We start from the raw sequence: 13,556 nt of genomic DNA on the forward strand, positions 1-13,556 counted from the left end.
TCATCTGAAATACCAGTGATATTTTGGTTACTAGATCATCAGTATATCTGTTGTATATTGAAAATTTCTTCTTTCTGTCAGTGTCCTATAAGTAAAATGCCCTACAGGTAAAATAGCAGAGCTTACCTGTATTGATAGTTATAGTGATTATTGCTCATCACCAACATTCTTTCTATTTTTTTTTCCTTAGAGGAAAAACCTATGAATCCATATACATGGATAAAGTTGGAAAACCAGGCCCAGAGTTAGTAAAAGTTTTCAAACATACATGACATGGTTCTAAGTTAGATTGACTCCAATTTTTTAACCAATTTCTACTTTCTCAATGAAAAGTTTCTGAATAACAATTTTTAAAATATTTGTCTTATAATTATATTTTGCTGATGTGTTCCAAATTGTCTGCATATTCTCCTCAGCTGAATCACTGCTGGGTTTTAGGCACATTCATTTATCATCTGAAATAGCTTTACTGATAAATAACTTTCTAATAGCATCTTTCATCTGAGCATTTCTGAAAGTGTAGATAAAGGGATTTACCATGGGAGTTATCATAGTATAGAATACAGCAATTGCTTTATCAATAGATAAATTAACTGCAGGTCTCAGGTACACAAATACGCAGGGAACAAAGAACAGGACAACCACTGTGATGTGGGAGACACAGGTGGACAGGGCTTTGTGCCTACCCTCCAAGCTGTGGTTTCTCAGGGAATGCAGGATGACCACATAGGAGACCAGCAGGAGGAGGAAGTTTAATGAGCAGATTAACCCACTGTTAGCAGCAACAAAGAGCCCCAGAGTGTGAATATCAGTGCAGGCCAGATTGAGCAATGGGTTCAGATCACACATAAAGTGATCAATGACATTAGGGCCACAGAAGGGTAGTTGGAAGATGAAGAGGATCTGGATGGTTGCATGGAGAAAGCCTCCCATCCAGGACACTCCCAGTAGCACGGCACACACTCTCCAGTTCATGATGGTTACATAGTGCAAGGGTTTGCAGATGGCTACATAGCGGTCATAAGCCATCACAGTAAGCAGGATGATCTCTGCACCTGCAAAGAAATGTTCCCCAAAGACTTGGGCCAAGCATCCATTGAAAAGGATAGTCTTCTTTTCATGAAGTGAATCTCTAATCAGTTTAGGTGTATTTACAGAGGCATAGCAGGCATCAATAAATGAGAGATGGGCCAGGAAAAAGTACATGGGGGATCCCAAGAGTGAGCTCATAGTGATGGTTATAACAATGACCAAATTTCCTACCACAGAGATGATGTAGATGAACAAAAACACAACAAATATAATTTTCTGCATCTTAGAGTTTTCGGTAAGTCCCAGAAGAACAAACTCTGTCACATTGTTCTTATTCTCCATGAACTTCATGCTAAAGTTAATTACATATCCTGAAAATATTGATACAACATTGGGTTAATTAAACTTCTCCATTCTAGTAAATAATACGTGCCTGAATTCTATGGAGTCATGGGATCTTATGTTTTATTGTTTTTCTTTGCATGTATTTTTTATTTCTTCAAGTGGAACAAAGAACTCTGAATTGTTAAAATTATTCAAATTCCCTCCTATGCAGAATTTTTGAAAATATTGTATAGATGAAGAACTTTTGTGAACACACTAGGTGATCTGCATCTGAGTATATTAATTTTCTGAAATGAGTCAAAGCCTGGATTGACATAAGAGATTACACACATTGTAGCAGCTTAGCCCAAAAAAAGAGAGGTAAAAGATGGATGTAATAGATATCTTAACACAGGTAAAGAATTTTGCTTTTTATTGTTAGCAAATGGAGAATGATAAAATGTAATAGAGAATGGATAGAAGGGTGACAAGGAATTTAAGGAAGGGGGAATCTTAGCTACTATTATCACAAAGGACTTTGTATGTTCTGGATGTAGTAGAGTGAGGTTTAGTAGTGAGTGAAAGCTGGAGACAGGACACACAGGTAAAGTACTCATAATATATGGTATAAAGAATGATTGAAATCAGGGGCTAGGGCTGTATTCAGTGGTAGAGAGCTTGCCTCACACGTGTGAGGCACTGGGCTCTATCCTCAGCACAACATAAAAATAAATAAACAAAATAAAGGCTTTGTGTCCATCTAAACTAAATTTGTGTGTGTGTGTGTGTATTGTATAAAGAATGATGGAAATAAATGAAAATATATAAGGGATACTATATAATAATCTAGAATACTTGATAAAACTTTTAACTATATAATAGTAATATTGAATATTTAATGTGCATTTTATGTATTATAAGGCACCAGGTACTATACACACATGTTAATAGAATAACCTTTGGGGTTGGGTTTGTTTTATAAATTTAATAGGTAAGGAAATAATGTCAGAGACTAATGTTTATTGTTCTAAAAACAATGGTAATGTTAGTTAAAGCTTTCTGAACATTTCATGTGTTTTAAGCGATTTTATAGATTCTTGTTGCAGATTCTCTTACTTGTGTGCATTTCCTGCCACTTTGCACTCCTACATCATCATTTATAAACTGAGAATAACAACCCTACCTCCTCATTTGTTATGAGAATTAATTGTTACATGAACAGATCCACCATGGTGCTGGGGTTACATATAGGAACTTCTGGTTACTTTTATAACTGTGCATGAACTCATCAGAGAAGCAGAACTGACATTTTGAGAAAAGACTCAGAGAAACTTTTGACCCTGCAAAAACTGAGGAAGAATTATTTACAATTTTTTTTTTAATTTTAAATGAGTCAGAGAGATCTATATTATCCATAGTAGTTGATGCCATAAACAGTCCTACTTCCCTGCATTTGAACTAACAAGTGATGATTTGTGTCCATTAATATCCATATTTAGGTCTTCTCTGTGTGAGAGATTTATTTAAATTTTGTTTTTCTTTTCAAGATGAATCTTGGTTATTAAGTGAGCTATCTTGTCACTGGTGTTAGTTGGTTCTTGTAAAATGTTGCATATATCAAATTGTTCAATGTTAAATTAGGTTAATAACATTTTTTTTTTTTACTCATTTGAAAATTTGGGGTAAGGATGAGATTTTCTATAACTGCATTTGACAAATATAGAAAGGCAAAGCTGAGTGTGTATGAAAAATAACAATATTTAATAAGTATTACCAGTGTTGAAAACCTACCTTTTGCAGTTCTAGGTTATTTTAGTGACATTTTGGTGTGTTCAGGCACAAATGCAAGTTCAAATGAATTCCTCTTACAGTAAGCATCTTTGAGTATGAAACATAAGAAGGTGTTAAAAAGAAAACTACTCAGATAATTCAATTTCAAATAAACCGGTTTTAAGGGAGTGTTTTTATAAGTCTCAATCTTTGTGCTCACCAAAGCCTAAAGCGATTTCAACAAAATCCCAAGGTTTGAATTTAGAATAAATTCACTTGATTCACTATTATGGAGAAATGACCCTCATTACCTGTTTCTCGTGCATTAGAGCAGGATGTAGGAAGTGCAGAAGAGACACATTTCAGTGAGTCATTCCACCCATGAGGCTTGCTCTAGAAATATTGATAACAACAAGGAATATTTCATCTCACACTATCAGGATATTTAAAGAGGTTCCCATAGAAACTCAGGTACCTTGCTTGTAGTTGTTCATCCTCTCCCAGGAATTAGTTATCCCATGTTGGAAAGCTTCATTTTAGAAGTCAGTAATCTTGGCAGTATGTTTGTGTGTCACCCACTCTAAAGTACAGGTCATATTCTCTGCACTTAGAACATAAACAAGTGGGACTTACATCTCCCTGTCTGAACCTAGGTTGCTAGGAAAGCTGAATAGCATGGTGGCCTAAGTCCATCCTGGGGACCAGTGGTGCAGGCTCCCTGATGATACGTGTCACAGAGATGCTTCTATCTTAACAGTTTTAAACCATTTCTGAAAACCCATTCTCTATTACTTGATAAGTAAAGCACTAAAGGCCTAAATGTTGTGGCAGCTATTTTAAAGCACTTAGATCAAAAACCTGCTTTTTCTAATTTTCATTGTATTTTGGAAATAGCCAGAATCCCAGAAGGCACTAAATTGCAGTTGTCCCTGGGCTCATGGGATAGTCAGTGTGGATTACTAGGAAGCATGAAAATTTGGAGATATATTTAAAACATAGGAAGAGAGTTCCAGTATTTCTACACTTTTTCACTTGGTATTGCTAATTATTTTTCATTTGATCATTTTAGAAGATAATAGTTGTAAATTATTATGATGTTCAACTTGAAATTTTTTATTACCAAGGATGCGCACTTTTTTTTCCAAATTCTTTTGAACATTGGTATGTCATCTTTTGTGATGTTTCTATATATAATGAAAATATATTGGTTTTGGCTTTCTTTTTGTATATTTCAAAATATTTTCAACATATTGTAGGACTTTTGTTATATACATAATGTATAAAAACACACATATAATTTTCTCAAAGCCTGTACATTCTTTTATATCCTCTCATCCACAGTTCACACCCTCTTTGCATCTATTTTTATTTCTTAAAACCACTTCTTTGAGGCATAGTTCACATACAAAAAACTGTACACACATAAAATATGTGACTTTATGTGTTAGGGGATACATATACCCATTTGAAACTGTCATCATACTCTATGCTATAAAGTTCTCCAATAACATATCTGATCTCATTTGAAAATGTGCTCCCAACTTCTTGCTTATAATTATTATTGTGATAAGTACATCACACAAGATCTACCATATTAAAAAATGTAATGCATACAGACTGTATTGACAATATCAGCACTATGGTGTGTAAACCTCTAGAACTTATTCATGCTGTGCAACTCAAGCCAGATGTGTTGACTAACATCTCCCATGTCCCCCTTCTCCACCTCATGAAGCTGTTTCACCCTCTGCTCTATGAGTTAGACTATTTTAGATTTATCCTATAAATAGGGTCATGTCACCTTTGCATTTTATTCTAACATTTTTTTTAATATCATGTCCTCTGAGTTCATCCATGTTGTTGGAAATGGCAGGATTGTCCTTTTAATGATGGCTGAAGAATAAGTCGTTACATGCATACATCACAAACTCTTTTCTAGTCATCTGCCAACTGAAATTTAGGTTTCTTCCCTTTCTTGCATATTATGAGTAGCATATAATGGACTTGAGAATGCACATACGATTTTGGTTTGGATTTCAATTCCTTTGAGTATTAGTATTATCTTGATAATGTGTAGCTTTATTTTTTGAAAGTTTTAAAGGAATATCCATACTGTTCCGTAGAGGATGAATTGATTTACATTTCAATCACAGAGACACATTTTCCCTTAAGCTTGCCACTGTTATCTTTTTTTGTTGTTTTAATAATTCTCATTCTTTCAGTTTGAATATCTCATCGTAATTTTGATATGCATTTTCCCTAATTATTATTGTAGAAAGCACCTTTTTACATAGATGTTGACCATCATTATGTCTTTGGAGAAAAGTCCATTCTAAGTCTTCTATCTTTTATTTTTGTTTATTTGCTTATTTTTCATTTATTTTAAAATTATACAGAAAATTATACACTTTGTACTTATTAATGGTGTACCATGTTAAGTTTTGATGCATATATATATATATATATATATATATATATACATTGCATAAAATTTAAAGCTGTTAAGACATATTTAAGTCTTAAAAATTTAGCATTCTCCTATGGCATAAATCCTCAAAATAATTTTTTCCAGCTTTTTAAAATGTGCAGAAAATTATTGTTAACTATACTCACTCAAACTTCTCATTTCTCTCTAACTGTAACTCAGTATCCATTGATCACTATATCTCTGTCACCTGCCCCCTACCTTCCTTCCCTGGTCTTTGGTAACCACCATTGTACCCTCAACTTCTATGAGGTACACATTTTTTTTAATTTCTCATATGAGTGAGATCTATGGTACTTGTCTCTTCTGTACCTGTTTATTTCATTCAACATAATGATTTCCACACACTTTTATCAATTTTATTGTAGAAAACAGGATTTTATTCTTCTGTATATGTACCATAACTTCTGTTTTCATCTGTTGATGGGCAACTAGGCTAATTCTTTGTCATAGCTATTGTTAATTGTGATGTAGTAAACATGGAAATGCAGGTTTCTCTTTGTATGCTGACTTAATTTCCTTATATTGCCTTTATATCATCCTTTATTTAATCTTTCTTAGTATTCCAGATTAACTGACATCATCATAATTTTTCTCAACTTTAAAAATTTGCCACATAATACATTCTCATTCACCAGAAGTAATGTTATCAATTATAGCAAGCCAATGTGTAGATCAGATAACACTTTTTAATACTTTTCCTTTTATGAAATTCTATTAACTTTTAAAATTTGAATTATTTATACAAACACAGAGTACATCTTTTTCTAATTAGGATCCCAGTCTTGTGATTGTACATCAGGTAGAGATTGACTGTGGTATATTCATATATGAACGTAGGAAATTTATGTCAGAATCATTCCACTGTCTTTCCTATCCAGTTTCCTTTTGATATGTATCTAGGAGTGAGATAGCTTGATTATTTGAAAGTTCTACTTAGAGTCTTTTGAGGAACCTCCATGCTGTTTTCCATGGTGAGTGTATTAACTTATGTTCCCAACAAGAGTATGTAAATTTTTTTTTCTCCACATCCTTACCATCATGTGTTATTGTGTTTGTTTGATAATAGTTTTCCTGGGAATGCCTTTATCTCTCCTTAATTACTAAAGTAGATCTTTGGTGGTAACAGTATTTTTGACTGACAGGTTTACATTTCTATTTCCCACTTCAAGGACCATAATTCCCATTGTAGGGTCTCAACCAAAAGGGAAGAACAATCACAGAACTCTTCAAGGACATCAGGGCTCCCTTCAGAAATTGGTTACTCATCCTAGTGATTAAATGTATGTCTTCTGGACCTTCCTAGGGTGGTCAAGTAGGTCTTAAATGACAAATCATGCTACATTATGCAGTTATTTCATTTTTTATAACTTGTAAACCTTGGAGGAACTATTTCCTCTCTTTCCATATCAGTTTGTGTTCTAGATGCAGAATCAGAGGTGACAATTTTTATGAAGGGGACATGTGGAGGCAAGGACTTAGGGAAGCTGGTGAGGTGGGGAAGGGGAGTGTATTGTGTCACATGAAGTCTGGCTTCAGCTGGGAAACTCGGCAGCTCTGAACCGTTCACTGTACTGCATGGCTGACTTCACATAAAGGCAGGAACCCAACTGTCATAGTCCTATGATAGTCTTTTATTGTGCACTTGGGGCCTCTGTGTGTGTGTGTGTGTGTGTGTGTGTGTGTTGGGGGGCATAATCCCTGGGCTTCAGCTTCCCTTTTCTTTAGTGAAATTACCCAGAAAAGATTAGGGCTGTGAATTGCTAGCATCCCAGACTCTCACTAGCTGGGTCTTAGGTACTCAGGCCTTGTAAGAGAGGATTTGAGGTGGATTCGGCAGTCCACTGTGCTTTCTCTACAGCAGAATCCACAGTCTTTCACACTCTCATCATTATGATAGTCAATCTTATCCTGCTGCTAATCTCGTCTCTGTCATGTTATTTCAGTTACTGTAACTTGAGTTTTCATTGTAAAACTCAAATCTAACTATGTCACTCACTAGCTTAAAAAGCACTTTTAATATTTTCTCCATGGCCCTCTCCATTAGGGTTTGACAGGATTATGGGAGATGGGAGTCTTTGTGATCTTGCTTATGTTTATCTCTCCAGACTCAGGAGTCCTAATTTACCCTTATAATAAGTTAGTGTGTAACTCTATTAGCTTAGTGGCTAACACCAGGGGGTTTCAATAAATAATCACTTCACTAATAGGTCATTTAATAATCACAACCATATTGGGTTGATTAGTTTTCTTACATGGTCTTTTATGCCTCCTGACACTTGTTGGCTATTACCTGTCCTAGGAATGCTTTGGCTCAATTTCTTGTCTCTTTACTGATCCCATTCTATTCCACGAGTATCATTTTTGATGTGTTTACATCTTGAAATACTTTCCTGACCATCCTCTTCAGATCTTTGCTTGGTGTTACTCCATTAAGCTTTCATAACACCCTTTCCATTTTACTATTTATAACTCTAAGATGTAATGTTCTACATCCTCCTTCAAGTCTTTCAATATATCTTTGGTTCTGTGAAGGATAAAGGTAAGTATCTATTTATCCACCTGCAAAACTTTCAAAATATCAATATCCTTTGGCTCAAACCTATGTGAGGCAAGAATTTAGAATTAAGTGATACACACACACACACACACACACATAATGGACTGAATTCGGGGGCACTCAACCACTGAGCCACATCTCAAGATCTTTTTTGTATTTTATTTAGAGACACGGTCTCCCTGAATTGCTTAGTACTTCACTGTTGCTGAGGCTGGCTTTGAACTCACGATCTGCCTTGCCTCAGTTTCCCAAGCCACTGGGATTACAGGCATGTGCCACCGCACCTGGCTAAGTGTAAAATATTTCTAACACTGCTTTTTTTTTGTGTAAGCAGAGCTACTTAAGTTTATAAATAGCATTTATTTACAAAATGTGACAACAATGTAAGAGAAAATCATAAATATCCCCTACACTTAGGAGAATGAAATCTTGTTGAGGCATATTAAAATGATATATGTTTTCATTTTCTGAGAAACACATTTTCAAATTCTTTCTCATTCCTCATTTTAAATGAAAGTAAATATACCATGTGCCTCCTCTAAGAGTTCTCTCTGGGATTCTCCTCAGAGTCTAAATGAGATGAAGGTAGAAAAAATTTCCCTTGTCTCTGTTACTCTTTTCCTACTATGTATTTAATTTAATTTATTTATTTTATTTTATACATTTATTCTTTCATTCTATATTTATTGGGTGTCAGAATTTGTTTGGTATGTCCAAGAGACTATTGTTAGCTAGCAAGCAAGAACTTTATGGATCATAGCTACATATTTAGTAAATAGATTTCATGTCTGATATTCAAGTATTTTATTTGATTAATAATTCTACAGAATCCTTCTGAAGATCACAAGGAAATTTAAAAACACTGTTGAACTTATGTTACTGACCATACAAATATTAAATGTTCTATGTGTATTCAAGCTCTAAAATCCTACAAACCACAGTCTACTGGAAACATATGAACATCAGTTATGCTGTGTAAATTAATAATAGGTATTAAAGAAAGCTGTTAGATTATTAGTCGTAATCACTTAATATATGCAATGTACCTAGCACAGTTTTGTCTGAGACATAGCAACTAGAGTGACCTTTTTCTCATCATAATCTGGAAGTATATCATAGGAGTTAAGAGTATGGTCTGGAAAATCAGAAACATTCTGGTTATTGGAGCATCAATATATCTACATTGATAGCTTCATCATTTTGCCAGTATCATCACAGGTAAATGGAGATAATAGCAGTTGTCTTAGTCAGCTTTAACATTGCTATGAGCAGAATACATGACAATAACAACTGAGAGGGAGAAAAGTTTATACTGAGTACTCATGGTTTCAGAGGTCTCAGTCCATAGATACCTGACTTTATTGTTCTGTGCCCAAGGCAGCACATCAGGTAGGAACAGCTCATGGGAGGAAAGCTCAGCTAACGGCAGGGTGGGAGGGAGATGGGGAGAAGGTGAGCTGCAGGGAAGATGCACGCTTCCAGGGCACAATATCAGTGACCTCCAACCATGGTCCTCCTGCATCCAATTTCCACCCAGTCAGTCCATTCAAACTAGGATACACTGATCAGTTCATAGCTTTCATGGTCTAATCATTTACCTCTATTATTTCTATATTAACAGGCACTTTGTGGGTGGACCTTGAATCCAAACCATAGCAGCAGTGTATATATCTTACAAGTGTTATAGTATTATTGCCCAATACCAATATTTGTAATTATTTATTTTTTATTTTCATTAGAAGTATAGCCTATGAATGCATATACATGCATACAGCTAGAAATACAAAGCCCTGAGCAAGAAGAATTTTACAAATATGAGAGAGTTGTCCTGGCTTTGGTTTTCTCCACTATTTTGCACCCATGTATGGCTGCCTCAATGAAGAATTTATAAATGACAGTATGTTTTTTTTGTATCATTTATGTATTCTTGCTGAGATTATTCAATATGTATTTTGATCCTTTCTTCAGTTAAATTAATATTGGACCTTAGGCACATTCATTTGTCACTTGAAATGGCTTTGCTGCTAAACAATTTCCTAATGGTATTTTTCATCTGAGCATTTCTCAAGGTATAGATTAAGGGATTTAACATAGGAGTAATCATAGTGTAGAATACAGCAACTGCTTTATCAATGGATAAAGTAGCTGCAGGTCTCATGTACACAAATATGCAGGGAACAAAGAACAGGATGACCACTGTGATATGTGAGACGCAGGTGGACAGGGCTTTGCGCCTACCCTCCAGGCTGTGGGTCCTCAGGGAGCGCAGGATGACCACATAGGAGATGAGCAGCAGGAGGAAGTTTAACAGGCAGATGAACCCACTGTTGGCAGCAACGAAGAGCCCCAGAGTGTGGGTATCAGTGCAGGCCAGTTTGAGCAAAGGTTTCAGGTCACACATAAAGTGATCAATGACATTAGGGCCACAGAAGGGTAGTGGTAAGATGAAGAGGATCTGGATGATTGCATGGAGAAAACCTCCCACCCATGACACTCCCACTAATAGGCGACATACTTTCCGGTTCATGATGGTTGTATAGTGCAAGGGCTTGCAGATGGCTACATAACGGTCATAGGCCATCACTGTAAGCAGAATGACCTCTGCACCTCCAAAGAAATGTTCCCCAAAGATTTGCATTATGCACGCATAGAACAAGATGGTTTTCTTTTTTTGGAGTGAATCTACCATTGGCTTAAGGGTATTGACAGAGGCATAGCAGGCATCAATAAAGGAGAGATAGGCCAGAAAAAAGTACATGGGGGACCCCAACAATGAACTGGTGGTGATGGTGATTACAATGAGCATATTTCCTACCATACAGATGATGTATATGAGCAAGAACATAACAAATACAATTTTCTGCAACTTTGGATTCTCAGTAAGCCCCAGAAGAACAAACTCTGTCACATTATTCCTATTCTCCATGTATTTCAAGTGAAAGTGAATCGCACTGCCTGAAAAAAAAAATACAAACTTGAATTAAACTTTTCCCTTCTCATAAATAAATAATGTGTGGATTCTATTGAGTAGAGAGAATTGATGTGGAGATTTTTGCATTTATATTGTTGAGTGATGTGGAAAAAAAAGTGTTCTGAGTAATGATGATTAATTTCCCTTCTAGTAAAGTTTCTGCAAAGACTATATATGTGAGAAAATTTTGTGAACACACAAGGCAAGAGGCTGAGTATCTCTAATTTTCTGAAATGACTCAGAGCTTAAATTGAATTAATAGTTTTCACTCATAGTGTCATTTAAACCCCCAAAGCAAGGTAGGAACAGAATGTGACTGCCATCAAGGTATAACTAAAGAATGTTGCCCTTTTTTCCTTATGAAATGGAGAAACTTGAGAGCTAATTGAGAATAGGAATAAAGGATGGTGAGAAACTTAAGGAAGGGAATATTAGATGTTACTCTTATAACCATCCTTTTGTGTCCTGGATGAAGCATAGTGGGTTAAATAAGGGGTGGAAGCCAGAGATCAGAACCCCATGTAGCAGAGTAATGGTAACAATTCATATAAAGAGATGAGGGCAACACTTACAGAAATGTAACCAGTGTACAAAAGAGCAGCTATAAAATAATTCATAAAACTTGTTGAATAAATCTAATAACTTTGCAATCCCTAATTATGAAACAACTGATATTTATTCCATGCATGGCATAGTACCAATGCTTTGTCTGCACAATTCTTTTTCATACTTGAGGTAATCTGTATGATGGGTGTTGTTGCATCCTTCTTACTGGTAAAGAAATCATCTCAGAAACTAAAGTGCAAGGGCTTGCAGATGGCTCGCAATAATCTTGATCATGTTTACTGACAGTAACCGAACTCTACATGTGTTCTAAGTGTTTTTCAGACATATACTGATCTAGTTCTCACAACAAAGTGAATGGCTAATGTTGTTATCTTTTTATCCATCTTTACTCTTATTTATATTGCACAGAGGAGTTTAGAATCTTCTTTCAGAAAAATTAACTAATAAGTAGCAGAGTCAAGAAGATAATAAATAGATCATTAAATACTTTTTAAAGATGGAGTTTTATGATATTGCTCAGGCTGACATTAAAATTGTGATTCTCCTGCATCAGCTTCCTAGTAGGTGGAATTATGGGAATGTACCTCTTTGTCTGTCTTCAGGTTAGTCCAATTTTTATTCATTTTTTTGTCCTTCAGTTCTTTAACATATATTGTTCTCCTCTTCCTCTTAACTATAAATTCCATACTATGTTATATAAATTATGATGAACTACTTCAGAGAGAGTTTATACAAAGCAATTTCATCAGCAGACACAAAGATACATAATAATTCATTTGAACTCCCAAATATTAAGAAAATTAGTGTTTCTTCATTCTCAGAAGGGCTCCTTTCACTTGGCCTGTCCCTCACACCCAGTTCTGCCTTCTCTAATACCACTATAAAATATGGACCCCACAGTCAGCTGGAAAATGTTGTACACAACCCTCATGAAGTTAAGTGTACTGATTTGAGTGTCAGTAAGACCAGATTTGAATCTTGTTTTTTTTTTTTTTTTCCTGCTTGCAACTTCTTTTACCTGGATACATTTCCTGGCCCTGCACCCATCTGCATTATCATCTACAAAGTGAGAGTGAGAATGTCACCTCATAGGTTTTATGAGAATTGATTATTACATGAGCACATTCATCATAGATCTAGGGACACATATAGGGCTTTCATTTATTTTTATAACTGTGTATGCACTCAGCAAAGCTAAATTGACAGTTTGAGTAAAAATATCGAGACATTTTCAAATCTCCTGTCAGCTAAAGAAGAATCTTCTGGATTACTGCTTTTAAAGAAGACATGTGTTTTACCCACAGCAGTTGACCCCAGAAAGACTTCTTGTTTGTACTAGGGCTCTATAGCTGATGATTTGTGTCATTTAATATTTATATCCAAGTCTTAAGTGTGTGAAAGTTGTACTTAAATTTTGTTTTTATCTTCAGAGTCTTGGTTATTAAATGAGGTGTCTCATGGCAAACTAAATTTTCTTGTTGTTAGAGGGCTGGGTTTTATATAAAGCTTCATCACTATGTGTCTCAAATTGTCTAATGTTAAATTTGCTCAATGATATTTGCCAACCATCTTTCGAAAAAGGGGAATGAGGATGAATTATCCTATAACAATGACACTCAACAAATGGCACTCTATGACTGCATTTGATAAATGTTGAAAAGTAATGATCTCTGCATATGAAAAATTACAAAATTAATAAACATCCACACTATTGAAAAATCTTACCTTAGTACTTTTAGATGATTTTAATTATGCTTTGAGTGTTCCGAATCATTTTCATCTTCAAAAAGACCTCTTCTTGAAATAAGAATTTTAATATGAAGTGACAACAAACTTCCAAAGAGAAT

At 35.2% G+C, this 13,556-nt stretch overlaps 2 protein-coding genes across 2 annotated transcripts; both read right to left on the bottom strand.

Annotated features, from left to right (window-relative positions):
- Positions 1–444: 444 nt before the first annotated feature.
- On the bottom strand, positions 445–1,374 carry LOC124109224 (olfactory receptor 4C46-like). The gene has a single exon (XM_046467757.1). The coding sequence runs from the start codon at positions 1,372–1,374 to the stop codon at positions 445–447; it is 930 nt and encodes a 309-aa protein (XP_046323713.1).
- Positions 1,375–10,167: 8,793 nt separating this feature from the next.
- LOC124109223 (olfactory receptor 4C46-like) lies at positions 10,168–11,097 on the bottom strand. Its single transcript, XM_046467755.1, has one exon. It carries the CDS (start codon positions 11,095–11,097, stop codon positions 10,168–10,170), a length of 930 nt encoding a protein of 309 aa, XP_046323711.1.
- Positions 11,098–13,556: the final 2,459 nt, after the last annotated feature.

This window comes from Marmota monax, unplaced genomic scaffold (genome assembly GCF_021218885.2).
Source record: "Marmota monax isolate L192 unplaced genomic scaffold, Marmota_monax_Labrador192_F-V1.1 WCK01_AAM20220418_F8-fsc02338, whole genome shotgun sequence".
Lineage (NCBI taxonomy): Eukaryota > Metazoa > Chordata > Mammalia > Rodentia > Sciuridae > Marmota > Marmota monax.

What these genes read in the sequence shown, in the direction of transcription:
- LOC124109223 (XM_046467755.1), bottom strand. Translation starts at nt 11,097, where the DNA reads ATGGAGAATAGGAATAATGTGACAGAGTTTGTTCTTCTGGGGCTTACT.
- LOC124109224 (XM_046467757.1), bottom strand. Translation starts at nt 1,374, where the DNA reads ATGGAGAATAAGAACAATGTGACAGAGTTTGTTCTTCTGGGACTTACC.